At 38.3% G+C, this 23,815-nt stretch overlaps 1 protein-coding gene and 1 pseudogene across 1 annotated transcript in view; both read right to left on the reverse strand.

Annotated features, from left to right (window-relative positions):
• Positions 1-23,815, reverse strand: part of EFCAB5 (EF-hand calcium binding domain 5) — a 194,975-nt gene that overhangs the window by 150,862 nt on the left and 20,298 nt on the right. Inside the window, 4 exon segments of the mRNA XM_043585552.1 lie at positions 14,700-14,784; positions 16,193-16,255; positions 16,877-16,926; positions 19,451-19,534. Coding sequence (XP_043441487.1) covers positions 14,700-14,784; positions 16,193-16,255; positions 16,877-16,918 — 190 coding nt within the window. The 5' untranslated portion in view covers positions 16,919-16,926; positions 19,451-19,534.
• On the reverse strand, positions 3,809-5,736 carry LOC122486004 (annotated as a pseudogene).

The raw sequence follows: 23,815 nt of genomic DNA on the forward strand, positions 1-23,815 counted from the left end.
ACTTCAGAGACCCCTGTGGCTTGGACATGAGCCAACTCTTTGGGGGGAGTGTATCACTGAGTAATGCCTGGGTTTGCCCCCAGAAAACTTTCATGTAATCACACAGTAGCAGAGTTTCAGAGATTATGGCAGATAACAGCACACGGCCAGTGCCAGGCTTCACCACACTTCTGCCATCTTTGTCCCAATACCAGCAAATGTGGCTGTTCTCCAGGGTCTGCTGGACCTTTGCCTGTGGGGAGGCCGTGTGGCCTCTACCAAATGTACTCCAAGCAGGGGGACCACTTCTCTCCATGTGGCATGTGGACCCCTCAGACCACACTGCCTGCTCCTGGGAATTTGCCCTAGTTCCTCACCAGAGCACCACCAGGCACTGAGCTCTGAACCTTCAGACTCTGTGCTCCACTGTTTATAGAATCCAGGTGGTATTGAAACCCTCTCCTTTCTTCCCAGCAATGGTTTTGCAGACAGATTTCCTGTTCAGTCCCCTGTGAGTGTTTTCACTCTTTCTCTCCAGCTACTTTCAGGGAAGTGCTTTTCTTGTGCTATCCCTACAGGTGCACTCTCCCCCTTTCTCTTCCTCTGTCCTCTCCGCAAAAACAGCTCCTTACCTTCCTCGGCTTTTGTCTCCCCCAGTTTACCTCTCCTCACCGCATACCTGCTGAGTTCTGTGGCTCAAGTTATGTATATTGTTGTGTTAATCCTCAGATCAATTTCCTAGGTGTTCAAAATGGTTTGGTGCTGATCTAGCTGCACTTCAGGGATAAGACAAGCTCAGGGTCTCCATGCTGCTCTGTCATCTTAACTCCTCTCCTTTGCCCAATAACCACTTTTAAAGTGCCCTTTAATATTTGCAAATGACATATCGGACAAAGGGCTAGTATCCAAAATCTATAAAGAGCTCACCAAACTCCACACCCGAAAAACAAATAACCCAGTGAAGAAATGGGCAGAAAACATGAATAGACACTTCTCTAAAGAAGACATCCGGATGGCCAACAGGCACATGAAAAGATGCTCAACATCGCTCCTCATCAGGGAAATACAAATCAAAACCACACTCAGATATCACCTCACGCCAGTCAGAGTGGCCAAAATGAACAAATCAGGAGACTATAGATGCTGGAGAGGATGTGGAGAAACGGGAACCCTCTTGCACTGTTGGTGAGAATACAAATTGGTGCAGCCACTCTGGAAAACAGTGTGGAGGTTCCTCAGAAAATTAAAAATAGACCTACCCTATGACCCAGCAATAGCACTGCTAGGAATTTACCCAAGGGATACAGGAGTACTGATGCATAGGGGCACTTGTACCCCAATGTTTATAGCAGCACTCTCAACAATAGCCAAATTATGGAAAGAGCTGAAATGTCCATCAACTGATGAATGGATAAAGAAATTGTGGTTTATATACAAAGTGGAGTACTACATGGCAATGAGAAAGAACGAAATATGGCCCTTTGTAGCAATGTGGATGGAACTGGAGAGTGTGATGCTAAGTGAAATAAGCCATACAGAGAAAGACAGATATCATATGTTTTCACTCTTATGTGGATCCTGAGAAACTTAAAGAAACCCATGGGGGAGGGGAAGGAAAAAAAAAAAAGAGGTTAGAGTGGGAGAGAGCCAAAGCATAAGAGACTCTTAAAAACTGAGAACAAACTGAGGGTTGATGGGGGGTGGGAGGGAGGGAGGGGAGGGTGGGTGATGGGTATTGAGGAGGGCACCTTTTGGGATGAGCACTGGGTGTTGTATGGAAACCAATTTGACAATAAATTTCATATATTGAAAAAAAATAAAGTGCCCTTTAACCACTTTTATCCATATTGCATGGCAGTAGTTGTTATTCGTTGATGCATGTATTTTACTGTATGAATATACCATAATTTTTAAATTCATTCTACTAATGATGGACATTTTAATAGTTTCCATATTTGACTAGAACAAAAAGTTGCCATAATCATTCTCTACATGTCATTTGGTAGACATATAGATTCACTTCTCTAGGAGTATAAATGCTGATCATGGGGTACATTCAGCTTTATAAATAGTGCCAAACAGTTTTCTGAAATTGTACCAGTTTAGATTCCCAACAGCAATGTACGAAAATTCCTGTATTCCATATCTTTGCCAACATTTGGCATTGTCTGTTTTTTAAGTTATTCTGCTGAACACACAATTTTATCTTGTGATTTTAATCTGCATTTTCCTGGTAAGTCATAAACTGGAACACATTTTCCTCTATCTATAGGCTATTTGAATGTTCTCTTAAATGAAGTATCTGTTTATATCTATTGTCCACTTTTCTGTTGGGTTGTCTGTCTTATTGATTTGTAGGAGTTTTCTATACAGTCAGATGAAAACCTTTGATGAACAAAGGTATTGTAAATAACTTTTCTCATACCTTGCTTGCCTTTTCACTCTCTCAATGGTGTTTTCTGATGAACAGGAGTTCTTAATTTTAATGTCTACTTCTGAATTTTTTTTATCATTGGTATTTTTTGCATTTTGCTTAAGAAATCTTTGCCTACTCCCAAATCATGAGAATATTCTCCAATGTATTTTTCTAAAATGATTTATTGTTTTATCATTCACATTTAGATCTAAAATACATGTATAATTTATTTTTGTGTGTCAGGTAAGGTAGGACTCAAAATACATGTTTTCCATTTGGCATCGTTATTGAGAACACCTCCTGTTTTCAATACAGGACTTTCAATTGGACTATTCTGTTCTACTGGCTTGTCCATCCTTGTGCCATTATCATGCCATCCTAATTTTTGTAATTCTCTTACAAATCTTGATATTTGCTGTTATAAATCCTTCCACTTTGTTCTTCAAGATTTCCTTGGCTTTTCTGGATCTTATGCATTTCCACATACATTTTAGAATCAACTTGTCAATTTATACACACACAGACATATACAGAGAGCCCTGCAGAAATTTTGATTAGAATCACATTGAATTTAGAGGTCAATTGAGGGATAACTACTATCTTAACAATGTGTATTAAATCTTGTAATTCATGAGTAAGGTGTGTACATTCATTTATTTGAACATAGTTAATTTCTTTTGGCAAAGCTTAATAGTTTCAGTATAGAGGTTTTGCTCATTTTTGGTTAGATTTATTTCTAGATAGTTAATGTTTCTGATGCTATTAAAATGGTATTTAAAAGTTTTTATTTTCTAATTATTTGTTGCTAATATATATAGAAATATACTTGGGTTTTTTTTTGAGAGAGAGCAAGCGTGTGCATGTGTGCAGGTGGGGGAGGGGCAGAGAGAGAGGGAGAGAGACAATCTTAAGCAGGCTCCATGCCCTGCATGAAGCCCAACACGAGGCTTGATCTCATGACTGTGAAATCATGACCTGAGCCAAAATCCAGAGTTGGATACTTAACCACCTGGGCCACCCAGGAACCCCTTTGTTTTCTTTCTTAAAGCCTTTACTTTGAGACATGATGGAAAAATCTCACAGGTACACATAGAAAAGTAAGACATGATCACAGTGAAAAGTGAAGACAATCTAACCAGAAACCTTTAATGCTTGTCAGTGAATGTTGAATCTAAAGTTCTGAGTGTGACATGTTATGGGACTGAAAGGAATGGTAATTAGCTTTCCTCTCCTTCTTCTTTACCCTCTCCTACAAAAAAATCCACACCAACCAGGGCACCTGGATGGTTCAGATTATTAAACATCTGACTCTTGATCTCAGCTCAAGTCTTGATCTTAAGGCCGTGAATTCAAGCCCCATATTGGGCTCTGTGCTAGGCATGAAGCTTACTTTAAAAAAAAAAAAAAAGAAGAATCCACACCAACTTTCTCATAATCTTTCTCAAGAGTGCACCCATGTCTTCATGGGCCTCAGAAAACTCTCCTTCCTCCAAACCCTCACCCACATATCAGTAAACAAGGCATTCTTGACATACATTAGGTCAAACTTGTGGTTCAGGTGAGCCCAGGTTTTAGCAATGGCTGTGGTGTTCAGCATGCATACAGGTCACTGTACTTTGGCCAGGTCTCCACCAGGTACCATAGTGGGAGGCTGGTAATGAATACCAACTTTGAAGCCAGTGGCGCACCAATCCACAAGATGGATGCTACACTTAGTCTTGATGGTGGCAATGGCAGCATTGACATCTTGGGCAATCATAGGCAGGAAGCCATATATTTGCCATGGGGAGGGTCACATTTCACCATCTGGTTGGCTGGCTCAGAGCATGCCTTGGTGATCTCTGCTACAGAAAGCTGTTCATGGTAGGATATCTCAGCAGAGATGACAGGGGCATATGTGGCCAGAGGGAAGTGGGTACAGAGATAGGGCACCAGGTTGGTCTGGAATTCTGTTAGATTAGCATTCAGGGCTCCATCAAATCTGAGGGAAGCAGGGGCGCCTGGGTGGCGCAGTCGGTTAAGCATCCGACTTCAGCCAGGTCACGATCTCGCGGTCCATGAGTTCGAGCCCCGCGTCAGGCTCTGGGATGATGGCTCGGAGCCTGGAGCCTGTTTCCGATTTTGTGTCTCCCTCTCTCTCTGCCCCTCCCCCGTTCATGCTCTGTCTCTCTCTGTCCCAAAAATAAATAAAAAAACGTTGAAAAAAAATTTAAAAAAATTAAAAAAAAAAACAAAACAAATCTGAGGGAAGCAGTGATGGAAGACCAATCTGGCTAATACGGTGGTTAAGGTTAGTGTAGGTTGGGTGACAGATGTCATAGATGTCCTTGATGTCTACCATGAATGCACAGTCATAATGCTCCAGGGTGGTACGGGTAGTAAGGATACAGTTGTAGGGCTCAATTGCATCTGTGAAAACCTGGGGGGACTGGGTAAATGGAGAACTCCAGCTTAGAATTCTTGTCATAATCGACAGAGAGACATTCCATCAGTATGGAGGTGAACCTAGACAAGTACCACCTCCAAAGCTGTGGAAAACCAAGAAGCCTTGAAGACCTGTGTGCACTGGCCAGCCAGTTTCTGAATTTGGTCCAAGGCAAGGCCAATGATCTGTTTGCCAGTGGTGTAGTGCCCTCAGGCATAGTTATTGGCAGCATCTTCCTTGCCTGTGATGAGTTGCTCAGGGTGGAAGAGCTGGCAGTAGGTGCCAGTGTGAACTTCATCAATGACTGTGGGTTCCAGTCTACAAACATTGTCCTGGGCACATGCTTGCCAGCACCTGTCTCACTGAAGAAGGTGATGAAGGAGTCATCTTCTCCCCCAATGGTCTTGTCACTTGGCATCTGGCCATCGGGCTGAATGCCATGTTTCAGGCGATACAGCTCCCAGCAGGCATTGCCAATCTGGACACCAGTCTGGTCAATGTGGATGGAGATGCACTCATGCATGGTGGCTATCAGTAGAAGGTGATGGCAACAGGAGCAGACAATGGGTCCCAGTTACCATCCCCAATAAACTAAGAATCAAGATAAGCAAAACATTCATAATTGTTTTTTGTGTGTGTTGTGTATTGACTTTGTATGTAGAAACCTTGCTAAATTTATATAAATTGCCTTATTGAATTATGTCATCTGCAAAAAAAGAGATATTTCCACTTTATTCTTTACAATCTTTATAACTTTTACTTCCTTTATTTGCCTTATTGCACTAGCTAAAACCATGGATTTTTTAGGAAAATAATCTGTTTCTAACACACTTTAGAAATTAAAACATATTAATGCAAGGACTCTGTGTTAGTTACTACTGATCTCCTAGTGGTTAGAACAGTGTCAGAAACATACTAAGAACTCAAATACTTGATAAATGAATAAATGTGTTAAAAAATATTATGGGCATTTGAATCAGAGATACCAGTTTCAAATTCTACCTCTAACATTTCCTAGCCCTGTGATTTAGAACAAATTATTCAATTTAGACTCAGTTTCTACTTCTGTGAAATGGAAACAAGTATACTTTGCAGGATAGTCACAACGAGAAAATTATGTACATATATGAAAGTATATATACTAAAAAAATCTATACTTATTATTATTATTATTATTATTATTATTATTATTATTGGATGAGCTCACACAGAGAGAATGTCTAGAGTGAGAAGAGGACCAAGAAAGGTATCTTATGCAACATTTTTAAGGTGGAAAAGGAACACTTATACAGGAGTCTGAAAGTCTGAGAGTGGGAGAAAAATAGGATAGGTTAAAATCACAGAAGCCATAAGAAGAGTTTCAAGAAGGATGTATTACTAAATATTGTTTTGTTTTTAATTTAAGTAGGCTTCATGCCCAGCATGGAGACCAATGTGGGGCTTGAACTAATGACGCTGAGATCAAGACCTGAGCTGAGATCAACAGGACGCACGGCGAGCCCGGAGTCCTCCTATGCTGCCATCCTCCCTCTATCCTAGACCTGAGCTGAGATCAAGAGTTGGACTCAACTGATTGAGCCACCCAGGTGCCCCCAAAAGGATGTATTATTAAAGACCCTTTCAATTTCAAGCAATAGAAATCCATCTTACATAACTTAAATTAAAAATGGAATGTATTAGCTTCTATAGCTGGAAAATCCAGGAATATGACTGTTCTCAGGCATAGCTGAAATCTACTTCTAATTTCTAATTTGCTCTACTGAATTAATTTTTAGGCAGGTTGTCCTCACATGTTGTTAAAAATGATCAACAGCAGCTTTAGATTTGCATAATCTTTATAATCATTGACTTAAAAAATCTGCCATTAAAATTCCAGTGCTAAAAATCTGGGAAAAGTTTTACTTGGTATAACTTATATGCCTATTTCTGAACCATCCACAGCATTGAAGGGGTAGTAAGTATTCTGATTGATCAGGTTTGGATTACCACCCATCCCTGGAAATAAAGGGGTGGAGTCAGCCCCATCTAAGCCAAAGAAGGACAGGATGATAGTTTCCCAAAGAGACATTGGACAGACAAAAAAAATTATCACTGCAGAGGAAGTGGCCAACAGTGTCAAATACTGCAGAAAAATCAAATGATATAAGAAGTAGAAAATATACTGGGGTGCCTGGGTGGCTCAGTTGGTTGAGCGACCAACTCTTGATTTAGGCTCAGGTCATGCTCTCGCAGTTGGTGAGTTCGAGCCCTCCATCGGGCTCTGCACTGACATCGCAGAGCCTGCTTGGGATTCTCTCTCTCCTCTCTTTCTGCTGCTTCACCCCTGCTCTCTCTTTCTCTCTCTCTCAAGACAGATAAATAAACATTTAAAGAAAAGAAGTAGAAAGTATACATTGGATTTAGCATCAGGTTGTTCTTCACTGACCTTAGAGAGGGCAATTTCTGTGATAAGAATGGAACCAGGACTTCAGTGGGTTGAGGAGGGACTTGGGGGTGAAGTGTAGACTAAAAAAGTGGACAATTATTTCAAGGAATCGGACTGTGAAGAGAAGGATTTTCTTTAAAGGTGGGATAGTCTTGACTATATAGAGAGAGTGAAAGAAAGGAGCCAACGTAGAAAGGAAAACAGAAGCTACAGACGGAAGATTAGATAATGGTCCTTAGGGTCTGAGGAGATAAGAGAGATTGAGGTCAAGAATATAGAGTAAATTTGGATGAGGTGTTTCCTACACTATACTGAGGACATTCCCTCTAATAGCCTCTATTTTTTGTGGAATAAAATAAATATTGCTAAAACCAACAAATGGTGGGATCATAGGTTTGTGCATGATAAAAGTTTGAAATAATTTTTGTGGAAGTGGAAAGGAGCAGAAAACAAACACCTAAATGGATTTCCAAGTAATACAGAATGTCCATCTGAGATGGAAGACTATATCTTTATTGGTGTCAGGACATAGAATTGTATGACTTTTTCCTAGCATTAACTGGCTAGCTGGGCTCTGGGTTCCCAGGACCTAGCTAGCTCAGGCTCTGAACAATAAGCTATCAGATGGTTTGTTTGGTTTTTGTTTTGTTTTGCTTTGCTTTGTTTTGCTTTGTTTTGTTTTGTTTTGTTTTGTTTTGTTTTGTTTATGGATGCCGAGGTGACTGGAATGAAAAAGTTAATGGGAATCTTAAGTTTTTTTCTGACATGGTCATGGAGATGAAGTTATTTCAGGCCTTTTCAAACATTATCCACTAGTCAGTTTGCTTCTGTGTGCTGGAAAAGAATATTAGTGCCCAGCTGAACCACAATAGGATCAGGGCCATTTATGGTTAAAGTCTTTTGTTTTTGATGCAGGACAAAAGAAGAAATAAATATGAAAATTATTTTTATACTCATTATTTTTAAGATAATCAGAAAGTAGTTACTGATTCATGCCTCAATCATTAATAACTCTCAATAAATATTAGTAGTGCAATAAAAGGGCAAGAGACCAGAACCTCCATAACATAGAGCAGTGTTTTTTTTATCTTAATATTAAATATTTAAGACCTATAAGTATAATGATATAATAAGTAGACATATATCTACTCTTAGCTTAAGAAAAAAATTACCTAAAAAAAGAAAAAGAAAAAAATTACCTAAATATTAAAGCCTCCCATATCCCCCTACTTTGATAGAAACTCTATTCTGAATTTCATGTTTATCATTTCTCTGCAATTGTTTATATTGTATCTAAACAATATAATATTGTTCTTCTTGTTTTTAAACCTTATAAAAATTATTTCATACCATGTGTTTTCTGCAACTTTTTAATACTTAATATTATGTTTGTAAATTCATCTGGAAATTCATCATTCAGTGCAACTCTAGTTCATTGATTTTTTTAAGGTTTTATTTTAATTCCAGTTAGTTAACATACAGTGTTACATTAGTTTTAGGTGTACAATATAGTGATTCAACTATTCCATACATCACCTGGTGCTCATCATGGCAAGTGCACTCCTTAATCTCCATCACCTGTTTAACCCCATCATCCCACCCTTTCCTCATCTGTTTTGTTTCTTAAATTCCTCATGAGTGAAATCATATGTATTTATCTTTCTCTGGCTTCTGTCACTAATAAGTGAAATACAGTATTCACTTATTATATCCCCTTATATTAATAAGTATGATAATAATACACTCTAGTTCCATCCATGTTGTTGCAAATGGAAAGATTTCATTATTTTTTACCACTGAAGAATATTTCATTGTATACTGATAACACATCTTCTCTATCCATTCACCTGTCGATGGACACTTAGGCTGCTTCCATAGTTTGGCTGCTGTAAATAATGATGCACACGTTCATGTATCCCTTTGAATCATTGTTTTTTATTCAGGGTAAATACCCAGCACTGCTATTGCTAAATCATAGGGTAATTCTTCTTTAACTTTTTGAGGAACCTCCATGCTGCTTTCTACAGTGGTTGCACCAGTTTGCATTCCCACCAACAGTGCACACAGGTTCCCTTTTCTCCATATCCTCGCCAATACATGTTGTTTTCTGTGTTGTTAATTTTAGCCATTCTGACAGGTGTGAGGTGGTATCTTATTGTAGTTTTAATTTGCATTTCCCTGATGATGAGTGATGTTGAGCATCTTTTCATGTGTCTGTTGGCCATCTGGATGTCTTCTTTGGAGAGATGTCTGTTCATGTCTTCTGACCATTTTTTAATTGGATTATTTAGTTTTGGGGTGTTGAGTTTTATAAGTTCTTCTTATATTTTGGATATGAACCCTTTATTGGGTATGTCATTTGCAAATATCATCTCCCATTCCATAGGTTGCCTTTTAGTTTTATGGATAATTTCCTTCACAATGCAGAAGCTTTTTATTTTTTTATAGTCCTAATAGTTTATTTTTGCTTTTGTTTCCTTTGCCTCAGGGCATCTATCTAGAAAAAAGTTGCTACAGCCAATGTCAGAGAAATTACTGCCTGCGCTCTCTTCTAGGATTTTTATGGTTTCTGGTCCCACATTTAGGTCTTTAATCCATTTTGAGTTTATTTTTGTGTATGGTGTAAAAACATGGTCCAGCTTCATTCTTTTGCATATTGGTGTCCAGTTTTCCCAACACCATTTGCTGGAGACTTTTTCCCATTGGATATTCTTTCCTGCTTTATTGGAGATTAATTTACCATTTAATTGTTTATTTCTGGATATTCTATTCTGTTCCATTGATCTATGTATCCATTTTTGTTTTGATTGCCACAATTTTGTAATATAACTTGAAGTCTAGAATTGTGATGCCTCTAGCTTTGCTTTTCTTTTTCAAGATTTCTTTGGCTATTTGGAGTCCTTTGTGGTTCCATACAAATTTTAGGATTGTTTGTTCCACTTCTGTGAAAAATGCTATTGGTATTTTGGTAGTGATTGTATTGAATGTGTAGATTGCTCTGGGTAATATAGACATTTTAACAATATTTGTTCTTCCACTCCATGAGCATGGAATGTCTTTCTATTTCTTTGTATCATCTTCAATTTCTTTCATCAGCGTTTTAAAGTTTTCAGAGTACAGGTCTTACACCTCTTTGGTTAGGTTTATTCCTAGGTTTTTGTTGTTGTTGTTGTTGTTGTTGTTGTTGTTGTTTGTTTGTTTTTTGGTACACTTATAATGAACTTCATTCATTTTTCACTGCTTCATAGTATTTCATTATATGACTGTATTGCAATGTATTTATTCATTCTCATTTTCGGTGGGGAGCTATCCACAAATATTTCAAATTCGTTTAATTAATTTATTTAAAATTTCCCCTAGCTTAATTGAGAATACTCTGAAGAATACTTTTAAATCCTACCTAGCTAGATAGTATCCATCTTTCTTCCCAGGAAAAAAATAAGTAGTCTATAAAGAAACTCTTGAAAAGCCAACATTTCATCTGAAGAATGTCTTATGTCCAATAGTAAATAGTATTTATGAACCTCCTCCCAATTTTTGATTTGCTCTTTGGCTAATTCTTTTATCCAATATGGGGGAAGTGAGGAGGGCAGTATAATGCTCTCCCTAATCTCTCAGTTGGATTTGCAAACAAATTAACCACTTTTTTGAGTGTGAAGGGATGTTTACACTCTGGTTGGGTACAACGCTTACTAAGGGTGAAAGAGAGCAATTCTTTAAAGTCTATAGGTTCTGGGGCACCTGGGTGGCTCAGTCAGTTAAGGGTCCGACTTTGGCTCAGGTCATGATCTCATCGTTTGTGGGTTCAAGCCCCATGTCAGGTTCTGTGCTGACAGCAAACAGCATGGAGCCTGGTTCAGATTCTGTATCTCTCTCCCTCTCAGCCCCTCCCCCGCTCACACTCTGTCTCTGTCAAAAATAAATAAATATTTAAACAAATTTTTAGGGATGCCTGGGCTACTCAGTTAAGCATCCAATTCTTGGTTTTGGCTCAGGTCATGATCTCATGGTTCATGAGTTTGAGCCCACATCAGGCTTCAAGCTGACAGTGCGGAGCCTGCTTGGGATTCTCTCTCTCCTTCTCTCTCTGCCCCTCCCTCTCTCATTCTCTCTGTCTCTCTCTCTCAAAATAAATAAATAAATAAATAAATAAATAAACTAATTGAAATAAAATTGAAGTAAATTGAAAAAATAATTTTAAAAAACTTTTAAAGCCTGCGGATTCTAATGTTACTCTCTTTGTTTTTTCTCTCTCGGACATAACCCAAAGAGGATCCTCTCCTGTTTTAAAGATACTGCTACAGATGTACAGCAACTTGATATCTACCCATCTGCCATGGCTCATTTGTACACTCACACATGAATTAGGACATTCTGCATCTTGCTGCAGACTGCTAGTGCTTCTCTAGTGTGCTTGGCTATTATAGGTTGCTAAGCAATAATCCTAGTGTTTGCACTGATATGTAGAATAGAAGATGTGTGTTTGGTTACAACTCTAGTCAAACGCTTCTCTCTTAGAGCCATAAAACCAAGAAAAGAGGAGGCACAGCAATAGCAGGGTTAATAAATCAGGATTCTAAGCAAGCCTAACTGCAGTTCCTTTTTGATTGAGCGACCTCTGAATTCAAGGTTCATAAATAACAGCCCCAACTGCCCCAAGGGCAAATTAATTCTGAGGTTCAGTTGAATATAGTTTCAAACAGGTATAGGGTTTTTTAGCAGGTCTATGCGTGGACATTCCTAACCCTTTCACAGACTGACTGATTCGTTTATACATTCACTCTAATAAATATTTATAGATGTCTCACTTTGTGCCAGGAACTATGCTAAGCCCTGGAATTCTTTTTCAGGATTATCTTCCTAAACTCTTCATAGCATTAAGAGCCTTTCACATTCTTCCTCGACATGTATACCTTCAACCCTGTATTAATCTACCTTCTAACATGCAAAGACTTATTCAGGTACTTTGGGCATAAATGCTTTCAACTAAATAAGTAGGGACATAAAAGAATTCCTTGTTCATATTTTGAAATGCCCAGCCTTCAAAGTGACTTTTACCATTTCCAGCACTTAGTTCATGGCCCCCTGCTGGGCATGGCCTCAGTACCACCCTATTTAAGGACATATATAGGAATGAATTATAATCCACATTATAAGCTTTAGCAGACTCTTTCTTCACAAGAGGGCTTATAACATTAGTAGGACTGTCAGCTGATTAAACTGGTGCAAATTGACCCAGCAGGGCTACTCAACTACATGTGTGATGTTCTCCTTAAATATAGGTCCTGTCTGAAACTCAGCTGGCTTGACTTTTTTTCCACCTGGCTTGATTCTTAACATTTGTACATAAGGTAGAATGATTATAAAGAAACAAGGAGGAAAAGAACCACTATTAAATACTATTGGAATTAGGATTCAATAACTATAGGAAAATGTATTTTCCTACAAAATTGTTAATCTTAGGGCTGTGAAATAAGAACAGAGTTGAGAAAATATACTTTCTTTATTTTCTTTTACTATTTTATTTTTAAGTAACCTCTACACCCGACATGGTGCTTAAACTCATAACTGCAAGATCAAGAGTCACATGTTCCACTGACTGAGCCAGCCAGGTGCCCCGAGCAAACACATTTTCAAAAAAAGATTTCTCAAAATGCATGTTAAGTTCATACCCTGAAATGTATGATGACTAGGGTAAAGAAATGAGGAATTTTCATGGTACATTTAAACACAATATTTTCTTTGCAAAGATACATACTTGAGTGTGTTCTGAGAGCTGCCTGACAAGATAACATCATTTTAATTTTGAAAATATATAACAAGAATAAAGACACTTCCTTTGATATATTGAAATTGCATTAACAGTTCCTCTTCCCACTTCACACACACACACACACACACACACACACACACACACACACATTTACAAAGGGAGATTTAGAATATTAGACTTAATAGTGCCTGGTCACCAAATAAATAAGTACATTGCCTTGCAACTGATATTGTAATAAGCAACTGCAATGTTTTCAGTATATAACACATACTGGGATGCACAGATTTAAACAAAACACACTTCCCTATAGCACAAACTGAAAAGCTATAACAGAAATTGAAAATACAGGAACAAGAAATAACACAAACTCTTGATTGATACGTTTTCTAGAGAGGTAATAAATTACATGATGGAATGCATGCGTGAGTGTTGCATGTGCAAATTTGGCCACAAACGGATTAAAGTGAACATCTAATTAAATTTATAACAAATTACCAAGATCCCAATTCTGTTTGGCATATTTAAAATAAAAGAGTTCATTTAAAAACCTGGCTGAGGAGCACCTGGCTGGCTCAGTCAGAAGAGTATGTGACTCTTGATCTTGGGGTTGTAAATTTGAGCCCCACCTTGAGTGTTAGAGATTACTAAAAATAAATAAATAAACTTAAAAAAAACATGGCTGAAATGATTAAGGTAAAGGCAAAGTATATGTATGCAGCAATGGTGATGGAGGGTGGGAGTGAGGAAGAAGTAAAATCAAGAAATTGGGGTGGTGGAGAGGCAGATGGAGAGGGACTTTCTGAGAAACTTTTTAAAAGTTAGTGAAGCTATGAAAATAGTACAAGTTTATAATAAAAACAGAGTAAGTGTTGGAAAATTTGGTTCTTAATGTGTATGTATTATAATGTGTGTTGATAAGAAGAAATAGTAAATAACTGCTTTTAATTGGTTTAAGAGACAGAAAACCCTTTGGAGAAAAGTTAAGTACCTAAAAGCGGTAAGTAGCACCCATATAACAATTTATACTTTAGAAAATGCTTTAAGTAATTATTATGGTAACTTGGCCTCGCACTGCCTAGCACATACTCAACACTTAATACTTGAAACCGAACAGAAGCACATTTCAATTAATTAAAATTGTTAAATTTCAAATATTGTAGAGAATTTTTTTGGTACAGGATTTCACTAAGTATCTAAAGTTTGAAGAACTGCAATGAAAGGGATGACTGTCTTTCCCACTTGTGTTTTGTCTTTGATCTGATACACTTCCAAGATGCATAATCATGTGGGATATGGGTTAAGGATGGGGCTAGAAATCAAACACAATAAATGTGTGGTCAAGTACAGAGGTAAAAAGGAGAAACAAACAAACAAACAAAAAACAATAAGCAGGCCAAATCATTTGTGTTCTTCATTTAATGTTTTCATTAATGGGTTGCCTGCTATGTATCAGTCAGATCTCAGCTAAATTTTCTCTTTAAGCACAGGATGAATAGTCATAAAGTTGCTTCAAAAATATTAATAGATGATGAAGGGAATACATTTTAAACTATTTCCCAAATTGTGTTTAAAATACCCCTGAGACTATATTTTTTTTAAGGCAAAATCTTAAGGAATGCATCCCCAGTGAAAACACAATTGTTTTAAATTCCATTGTGTAGGGGAAAGGCTAGTTCTATACCTTGGGATTTGATTTCATCTGTTGCTGTTTCTGGCACATTGCTGCTGGTGTCTAATGCAGAGCTGCTTGGTACGCTCTGTGAACTCTGAAAAGAGAAAAGAAATCCCAATTGTAAAATGAGTTACTTTTCTTCAAAGTTGCATCAACCCTCCCAATTAAAGAATGCAGATAAATGACTTATAGGAGTTACCAGACATATGTTTGATTTTTCTAGGATTTAATGCTGTGTATTAGAAGCAAAGACTGCTTACTGCATTGATAAGATAAAATACATTGGTTCAACATGTCATCCCATCTTTCTATGGCTAACAAAGTGATATGCAAAGAATATTATTTCAGATGTACATTAATCTTCAAATTATACAATACTTTCTAGAAACAATATTTGAGACCACTGCAAGATGAAAGTGGACTTTTGAAAATGCTACTGCTTTCTTCTACTATTAGAATCATCTTCTATGTTTGTGGTAGAAAGAAAAATATTTCATCTTAATTGAAATTAAAGGTTAGTTTTATGAATAAATGGTGGAAAAATCATTTTTTGTACTCATGTTGATGTAGTGTTAAAAGAACAATAATAATATTTTTAAGACTCATATTATTGAACTTAATGGTGAATCTATATAACTCTTTTCTTTTTTTTTTTAAGATTTTTTAAAGTTTATTTATTTTTGAGACAGAGAGAGAGAGAGAGAGAGAGAGAGAGAGAGAGAGAGAGGAAGGGGCAGAGAGGAGAGAGAGAATCCCAAGCAGAATCTGCAGTCAGCGCAGTCAGATGCAGGGCTCCAACTCATGAACCATGAAGTCACGACCTGAGCCGAAATCAAGAGTCAGAGGCTTAACCAACTGAGTCACCCAGGAGCCCCATATAACTGTTTTCGATCGCATCCCTTTTTCTATAGAATATTCTTCCTCATTGAAGTCTTGTAGTCAAATAAACACAAAGTTACTTAAATTATTAATATGGAAATTATATTTTCAGAATGAATAATGAAGTTATCCTAAAAACTGGTGGGTTTTGTACTTGGGGTAATGGTTCTGACCTTAGAATGCAACCTTTATTTATCTATAACTTGTAATAGCTTTTCACAAATAATTTATCTGTCCACAGACACTTCCTGCAACTGTCTCAGATGAGTCAGCTTAATGGTTAACATGAATTTGCTCATTTCCATTTGGCATTTTATTTATCCTTTTGGACATCCACATCTTTTCCTTCCTTTTGTAAAAAAAAATTTTTTTGAGAGAGCAAGAGGATGAGTGGGGGAGTGGCAGAGGAAGAGGGCAAGAGAATCTTAAGGAGGCTTCATGCAAGTGTGGAGCCTGATGCAGAGCTCTGTCTCTCAACATGAGATCATGACCTGAGGTGAAATAGAGTCTGATGCTTAACTGACTGAGGCACCCAGGCACCCCTCTTTTCCTTTTTCATAAGAAAATTAATTTGACCAGTGTATTCTCCAGCATTAACATCTGATTATTTATGAAAACTCTACCTCAGTAGGGACTTTCACTTCAGTTGCTTCCTGTTTCCTTTCTTTCTCTTCTTCTCCATTTTCCTGAAATGGAAACAGTATTAGTAAGTGGGATCCAAAAGAAGCTAAAGATAAAACTAACATCTTATACTCTAGTATAGCAAACTTTTTATGTAAAAAAATTTACATAATGGGCAAACATCATACCAAATAAAATCACACAAAGTAGCCATATTAAAAATTCAAACAAGGGGCGCCTGGGTGGCTCAGTCGGTTAAACGGCCGACTTTGGCTCAGGTCACGATCTCGCGGTCCATGAGTTCGAGCCCCACGTCGGGCTCTGTGCTGACAGCTCAGAGCCTGAAGCCTGTTTCAGATTCTGTGTCTCCCTCTCTCTGACCCTCCCCTGTTCATGCTCTGTCTCTCCCTGTCTCAAAAATAAATAAAACGCTAAAAATTTTAAAAAAAATTTCAAACAATAACAGACATGTTATAAATGCCAACCAACTAGAAGGTTACTGTAACCCAACTATTATTTGAACCTCTTTTTCCAGCACTTTTGTCATGACCTGAGGCAGAATACTTCAACTAAAAATAGAAGTAAGTAAATGACAAAATATGATCTTGCATCTCAATTTTCTCAAGAATGTTAAATCTCAAATCCTCTTATAATTAAATGGCTAGAAATCTATGTAAGCCAAGTACCTGAACAGGTTTGGATCCCTCTTGAGATGCTGGCTCACTCATCTGGACCACTAAAAGGTATCATCAAATAGTAGGGAACACTATTATCAGACCAATATTAATAACAGAAAGAAAATATTAAACAACAAAAAGTACTGTGGGAGACCAAAGTCACTCCCAACCCCCACTGCATCCCACCATTCTATTGAATGGTACTAAGTTCTCAACTGCTAAACTTTTCAAACTGTACTACTGTTACTGCTGTTGTTACTGCCCAAACCTAGATTAATGCTAGGCTAGTGCCCAGGGAGACAGGAAAGCTTAACCATAACAATCACCACCATTATCATTTTAAGAAAGAAACACACACACACACACACACACACACACACACACACACACAGCAGCAGCAGCAGCAGCAGCAGCAGCAACAGTAATGCAAGTGAAGTTTTAAAAACATTATTATCATCATGGGGCACCTGGGTGGGTCAGTCGGTTAAGCGTCCCGACTTCGGCTCAGGTCACGATCTCACGGCTTGTGAGATCGAGCCCCATGTTCAGCTCTGTGCTGACATTCAGAGCCTGTAGCCTGTTTCAGATTCTGTATCTCCCTCTTTCTCTGTCCCTCGCCTGCTCACATTCTGTCTTCCTCTCTCTCAAAAAAAAAAAAATAAACACAAAAATTAAAAAAAAATTTTTAAATATTATCATCCTTAATAATTTTTGAAATAACAAGATTAGGTGAAGTGAAACTCTGATGGCTACCCAATTCATCATGTATGAAAGGCATACAGATATTAGAATAATAATCTCACTACAAAGCATTTTTCTGAGTGGGGAGTTCTGAGAGGAATGTGATTTATCTTGCTTATTTATTCATATTAAGGAATTAAAATGGATAATTATCTGATGCTTACTTCATTGCAAATGACTACAGTAATCAAAATTACTGCTGTGCCAAAAATCATTTAAGAATTTGTGTATATTTAGGCTAGGTGCTATGTAAAAAGTAAATTTTATATACACGGCCTTTGCCTCTAGGACAGTTACAATCTAGGGACTATTTAATTTAAAATGGTTTCTTTAAACTATGCTAGAGTATTTGCATGTCTTTTTATCAACACATGTTCTAGCAGAATAAACCAGAAGTACTGCCTTTGGAGACAACAGATTCCAGCACTTAAGAATAGTTGCCTCAAAGCCTTTTTGAAGCAGTTCATAAATAAGTAATATAAAATAGATTTCTTTGGTAGGTCCCAATTGTACATTCTCACAGCCTGCTTTCTTTGCTTATGGTGTCCATCTCCTGAAATTACTAGAAGCTCCCTTCCATTTCTTTTAAAATCAGGTTTTTTTTTTGATGCACCCAGATAAATTCAATGCGATAAACCTTTATTGGGTGCCTTCTATATGCAAGCATTGGGGTTAAAAAAGATAAATGAGACCTGTGCTCAGGGAGACAGGAAAACTTCCTTTGAAGAGTTCCTAGTTTAGTGATGAAAAAAAGGATTTACAGGTGCAGTTCAATCTGCACAGTGCAAAAGCAGAGGTGTTAAGGAACACATAGGAGTAAGCAATTAATTTTCCCAGGGAGTTCAGGGAAGTTTTCATAGAAATATTTCTAAACTGGATTTTAAAGGACTAGTAAGAAATTTTTGTGTAAAGGAGTGGGGAAGGGTATTTGAGGCAGAAGGAACAATACACACTAGGGTATAAAAGTTCAGGAAGTGAAGCATTCATGTACAGAGCTTAGTTATATAAAAGAAAATAGCAGAAGATGAGGCTAAAGAGGTAACTTTTGGGGCACCTGGATGGCTCAGTTGGTTAAGCATTCAACTTCAGCTCAGGTCAAGATCTCATGGTGCATGAGTTCGAGCCCTGCTTTGAGCTCTGTGCTGACAGCTCAGAGCCTGGAGCCTGCTTCAGATTCTGTATCTCCCGCTCTCTCTGCCCCTCCCCCACGCACACTCTGTCTCTCAATAAATGTTTTTAAAAAAATTGTCAAGGTAACTTTTCAGTCTATAATGTTTATTCATGTGAAATCAAGGAGGATGGACTTTACTCTGTGCTTTTAAAGCACAGGACAGATGTGATCAAATTGGTGTTTTTAAAAAGTTAACTCTGCCAGCAATGACTAGAATTATGAAGGATGGGGGGAGGGTGCACAGAATGAAGGTAAATTTTGCACCCGTAAATGTTGCACGTTTCAATGCCCCTCACTCTAATCTACTTTCTGCTAGACATTGCCAATACCCTAACTACATCCCTTCAGCTTCACTTTTCAGTACATATGAATGGTCTCTGACTGCAAGCACCTGCAATTCTGTCTGAGGGCTTGTGCCAGTCCAAATGTGGGATGGCAAGAAGTGCCTGAGAGTTGATATCTTCTAGGAGAAGCCCTCAGCCAGTGATGAATAGGAAGCTGCATAGAGTCCCATGGGTGGAACATTTCTGTCTCCCAGAGTTCCCCAATGGGATAGAGCCTCAGTTGCCTCAGTGAAACCTGCCTAATAGTACAGGCTTCCCTCACTTTCCTGTATTACTTCCCTACTCCCTTGCCATTGTTTCCTGGAACCACCTCCCAAATGAACTTACATTTAACTCCTTGGATCAAGGTCTGTTCTGAAGGAACCTAAACTAAAACAGATATGATCATCAGGATTCGGGGCAAAGTTGGATCTAAAGAGAAAAAGAGAAATAGTTAAGGTTCACTGAGTGTTTTTTCATATTTATAAGGCTGAATGGATCATGATGCCATTAAATGAAATATGGAAAGGAGAGGAAAACAGGTTAGAGGAATGATAAGAGTTTGAGTTTGTAGGTGTTAACACATTTAAGATACCTGCTCAATAGTCTGATAGAGGTTTGCAGGCAGTAAGAATCTTAATGCCACTGAAATATATTGTGACTGAAATATATTGTAGGACGTTATGCAGAATCAAGTCCATTGGATAATGATAGAAGCACTGTCCAGTCTGAAGTATTAATTTGCATTTTAGTTACCCACAGTACACAGCATTATTCACACCTCACACACCCCACTCATGAGATTCCAGAGTCATCCTACTTAGATTGTCAGCTCTGAGGCTGGGTTTTTGTGAATCTGGTAAGGGCCTTTCACATGCACTCCCAATAGATTTATAAATTGGTGAATTGCAGCATTTGACATCTTGATTGGCAAGACTGTCAGTCATAGATGAAAGGGTAGCTAGTTATCCTTGGGGAAGAGGTTTCTCAGTATAAGAAAGTAATCATACACAATTCTGATTTGTCAGACTAATAGAAGATAAGCAGTATCATATAGCTGGATTTCATGAGTCTTAAATCCCTGGGTACTGACAGAAAGATGCATTTGCAGGAAGATGCTAGTGGAGCTCACCCAATACGAGTATCTTCTAGGAGATGAAAAAAAAAAAAGCTAAGGATAAACCCTTGCTGATGAACACTTAAAGGTAAGGCTAAGAAAGAAAAGCTAGTGTAAGATAGAGATAACTGCTGAGAATGGCAGGAGACTCCTGCAGCTATTGACCTGCATGCTGCGGGCTTGACTCTCATTACCAGCCTCTACTGCTGGGCATATGCCATGGCAAGCTCCTGCAGTCCCACAGGTATATGCCAACAGCCAACATCTGTATAGCTGTTGATGGGTCTGAACTGAACCCTAACCCCTGTCATTGGTCTGAACAGCCCCTCTCACTTGCAGTTAACCCTATGGTTGTACATCTGCAAGACACCAGCCTCAACTCCCATCACTGGCCTCCCCTGACAAATGCATGCCTACAGCTGGCCCCAATGGTTACACATGTACACACTGACAACCGGGGACCCTGCAGGTGCCTGTGTGCCTGCAGTTGGCCCCAGCCTCTGCTGAAGGACCTAGCCTTCACCACTGCACATCTGCCTGCAACTGGCCCCTGCAGCCACCCCCCTCAACTAGCCCCATAGCTAGGAGGGTGCACACCACTGGCTATGGTCACCATCACTGTCTGGCATGTCCCTAGCCACTAGACTGGAGATGCCATTAAAGAATCCAACAGTCCTTGCAGACATTGTGGACTGCCTACAGCTCTCACAAAGGATCATGTAACTGACGTTATGGACCACAGCTTTTGGAGCCAATGAGACACCATGCCACCTCCACCCATCCCCATCTACAGATGCTACATGCCCTCACACTTGGTATCCTGCAGTACTAGACCATGGGTCACAGCATGTGCCAAAATGCCCCCAACCACAGGTGAAAGTCTTTCCTCACCAAACTCATTCCATAAAATCTGGAAGAGACAACTGCTTTTTCAAATGCACAAACACCTATGAAGGTGACAGGGATCACAAAGAATCAGGGAAACATGACACCACTAAAGGAATGTAGTAAACTTCTAGTAATGGACCCCAAAGAAGTAAAGATTCATAAACTACCTAACAAAGAATTCAAAATAATTGTATTAAAGATGCTCAGAGGGGCGCCTGGGTAGCGCAGTCGGTTAGGCGTCCGACTTCAGCCAGGTCACGATCTCAAGGTCTGTGAGTTCGAGCCCCGCATCGGGCTCTGGGCTGATGGCTCAGAGCCTGGAGCCTGTTTCCGATTTTGTGTCTCCCTCTCTCTTTGCCCCTCCCCCATTCATGCTCTGTCTCTCTCTGTCCCAAAAAAAATAAATAAATGTTGAAAAAAAAAAGATGCTCAGAGTGCTAACAGAGAACACAGATAAACAATTTGATGAAATAAGAAAAACAATAGATGAATGAAATGATAAATTCCACAAAGAGAAAATATAAAAAAGAACACCAGAAATTTCAGAGCTGGAGAATACAAGGACTGAAATGAAGAATTCAAAAAAGAGCTTCAATAGCAGATGAGACCAAGCAGAAGAAAGTTAGTAAATCTGAATACAGATTATTTTATTGAAGTATAGTTGACACACAATGTGACATTAGTTTCAAGTGTACAACATAGTAATTTGACAAGTCTGTACATTATGCTATGCTCACCACAGGTATAGCTATCATCTGTTACCATAAAATGCTATCACAATACCACTGACTATATTCTCTATGTTGTACCTTTAATTCCTGTGACTTATTCATTCCATAACCGGAAGCCTGTATTTCCCACTCCCTTCACCTATTTTGCCCATCCCTCAATATCCTCCCCCTGAAAACCATCTCTTTGTTCTCTATATTTATTAGTTGTTTCTGCTTCTTGTTTGTTTGGGGTTTTTTGTTTCTTTGTTTGTTTTTTAGATTCCACGTATAAGTAAAATCATATGGTATCTGTCTTTCTCTGACTTACTTCATTTAGTGTAATATCCTCTAGGTCCATCCATGTTGTCACATATGGCAAGACCTCATTCTTTTTTATGGCTGAATGATATTCGTGTGTGTGTGTGTGTGTGTGTATGACATCTTTGTCCATTCATCTGTCAATGGGTGCTTGGGTTGCTTTCACACCTTGGCTTTTGTATATAATGCTGCAATAAACATAGGGGTGCATACTTCTCCTTGAATTAGTGTTTTCATTTTCTTTGTGTAAATACTCAGTAGGAACACAGATCATTTGAAATGATCCAGTCAGAGAAAAGCAAAAATGAAGGGGAAAAAAATGAAGGGGAATGAAGAAATCCTATGGGATTGATGGGACACCATTAAGAGAAACAACCTATGTATTATGAGAATCTAAGGATAGAGAGAAAGGGGCAGAAAGCTTATTTTAAAAAAATATGCCTGAGAACTTCCCAAATCTGGGGGCATATTTGCACATTCAAGTTCATGAAGTTGCAAACAAATTCAACCCAAAGAGATCTTCCCCAGGACACATTATAATAAAACTTTCAAAAATCAAAGACAAAGATAAATCTTGAAAGCAGCAATAAAAAGAAGTGTGCTACTTATAAAGGAACTCCATAAGACTATCAGTGGATTTCTTAGCAGAAGCCTTAAAGGCCAGGAGAGAGTGGGGTGATATACTTTAAGTAATCAAGAATACTCTATCTGGTAAAGTTTTCAGAAATGAAGGAGAGACAAAGTCTTTCCCAGTCAAACAAAAGCTGAGGTTAGTTCACCACCATTAGAACTGCCTTATAAGAAATGATGAAAGGAGTTCTTCAAGCAGGCATGAAGAGACACTAATTAGTAACATGGAAACATGAAAATATAAAACATATTGATAAATTTAATTATATAGTCAAATTCAGAATATTCCAATACTGTAATCTGGTAGTGTGTTAATCAGTTAATTCTAGTATAAAGGTTAAAGGACACAAGTATTATAAATAACTATGGCTACAATATTTGCTAATGGATATATAATATAAGAAGATGTGGCCTCAAAAACAAAATGGGAGGGGTGCCTGGGTGGCTCACTCAGTTAAATGTCAGACTCTTGATTTTGGCTCAGGTCATGATCTCATGGTTCATGAAATCAAGCCCCACATCGGGCTCTGTGCTGACAGCATGGAGCCTGCTTGGGATTATCTCTCTCTGTCTCTCTCTGCCCCCCTGCCCAAATAAATAAATTTTTTTAAATGGGAGGGTAAAAGGGTAGACTCTTTGTCTGTAACTGAAATTAAATTGTTATCTACTTAACATACACTGTTGTGTCTATAAGCTGTTTTATGTAAGCCCCATGGTAACCACAAAGCAAAAATCCACAGTAGATGCACAAAAGATAAAAAGAATGCAATCAAAGCATACCACTATGGAAAATCATCAGCTCACAAAGGAAGGTGGTAAGAGAGGAAGAAGGCAACAAAGAACTATGAAACAGCCAGAAAACAATTAACAAGATGACATGATTAAGTTCTTCCCTATCGATAATTACTCTAAATTCATATGGATTAAATTTTCCATCAAAATGCAGAGTGGCTGGATGGATGAAAAACAAGACCCAACTATGTGCCCCCTAAACAAGAGACTCACATCAGCTTTAAGGACACACATAGGCTCAAAGTGAAGGGATAGAAA

This window comes from Prionailurus bengalensis, chromosome E1, assembly GCF_016509475.1.
Source record: "Prionailurus bengalensis isolate Pbe53 chromosome E1, Fcat_Pben_1.1_paternal_pri, whole genome shotgun sequence".
NCBI lineage: Eukaryota > Metazoa > Chordata > Mammalia > Carnivora > Felidae > Prionailurus > Prionailurus bengalensis.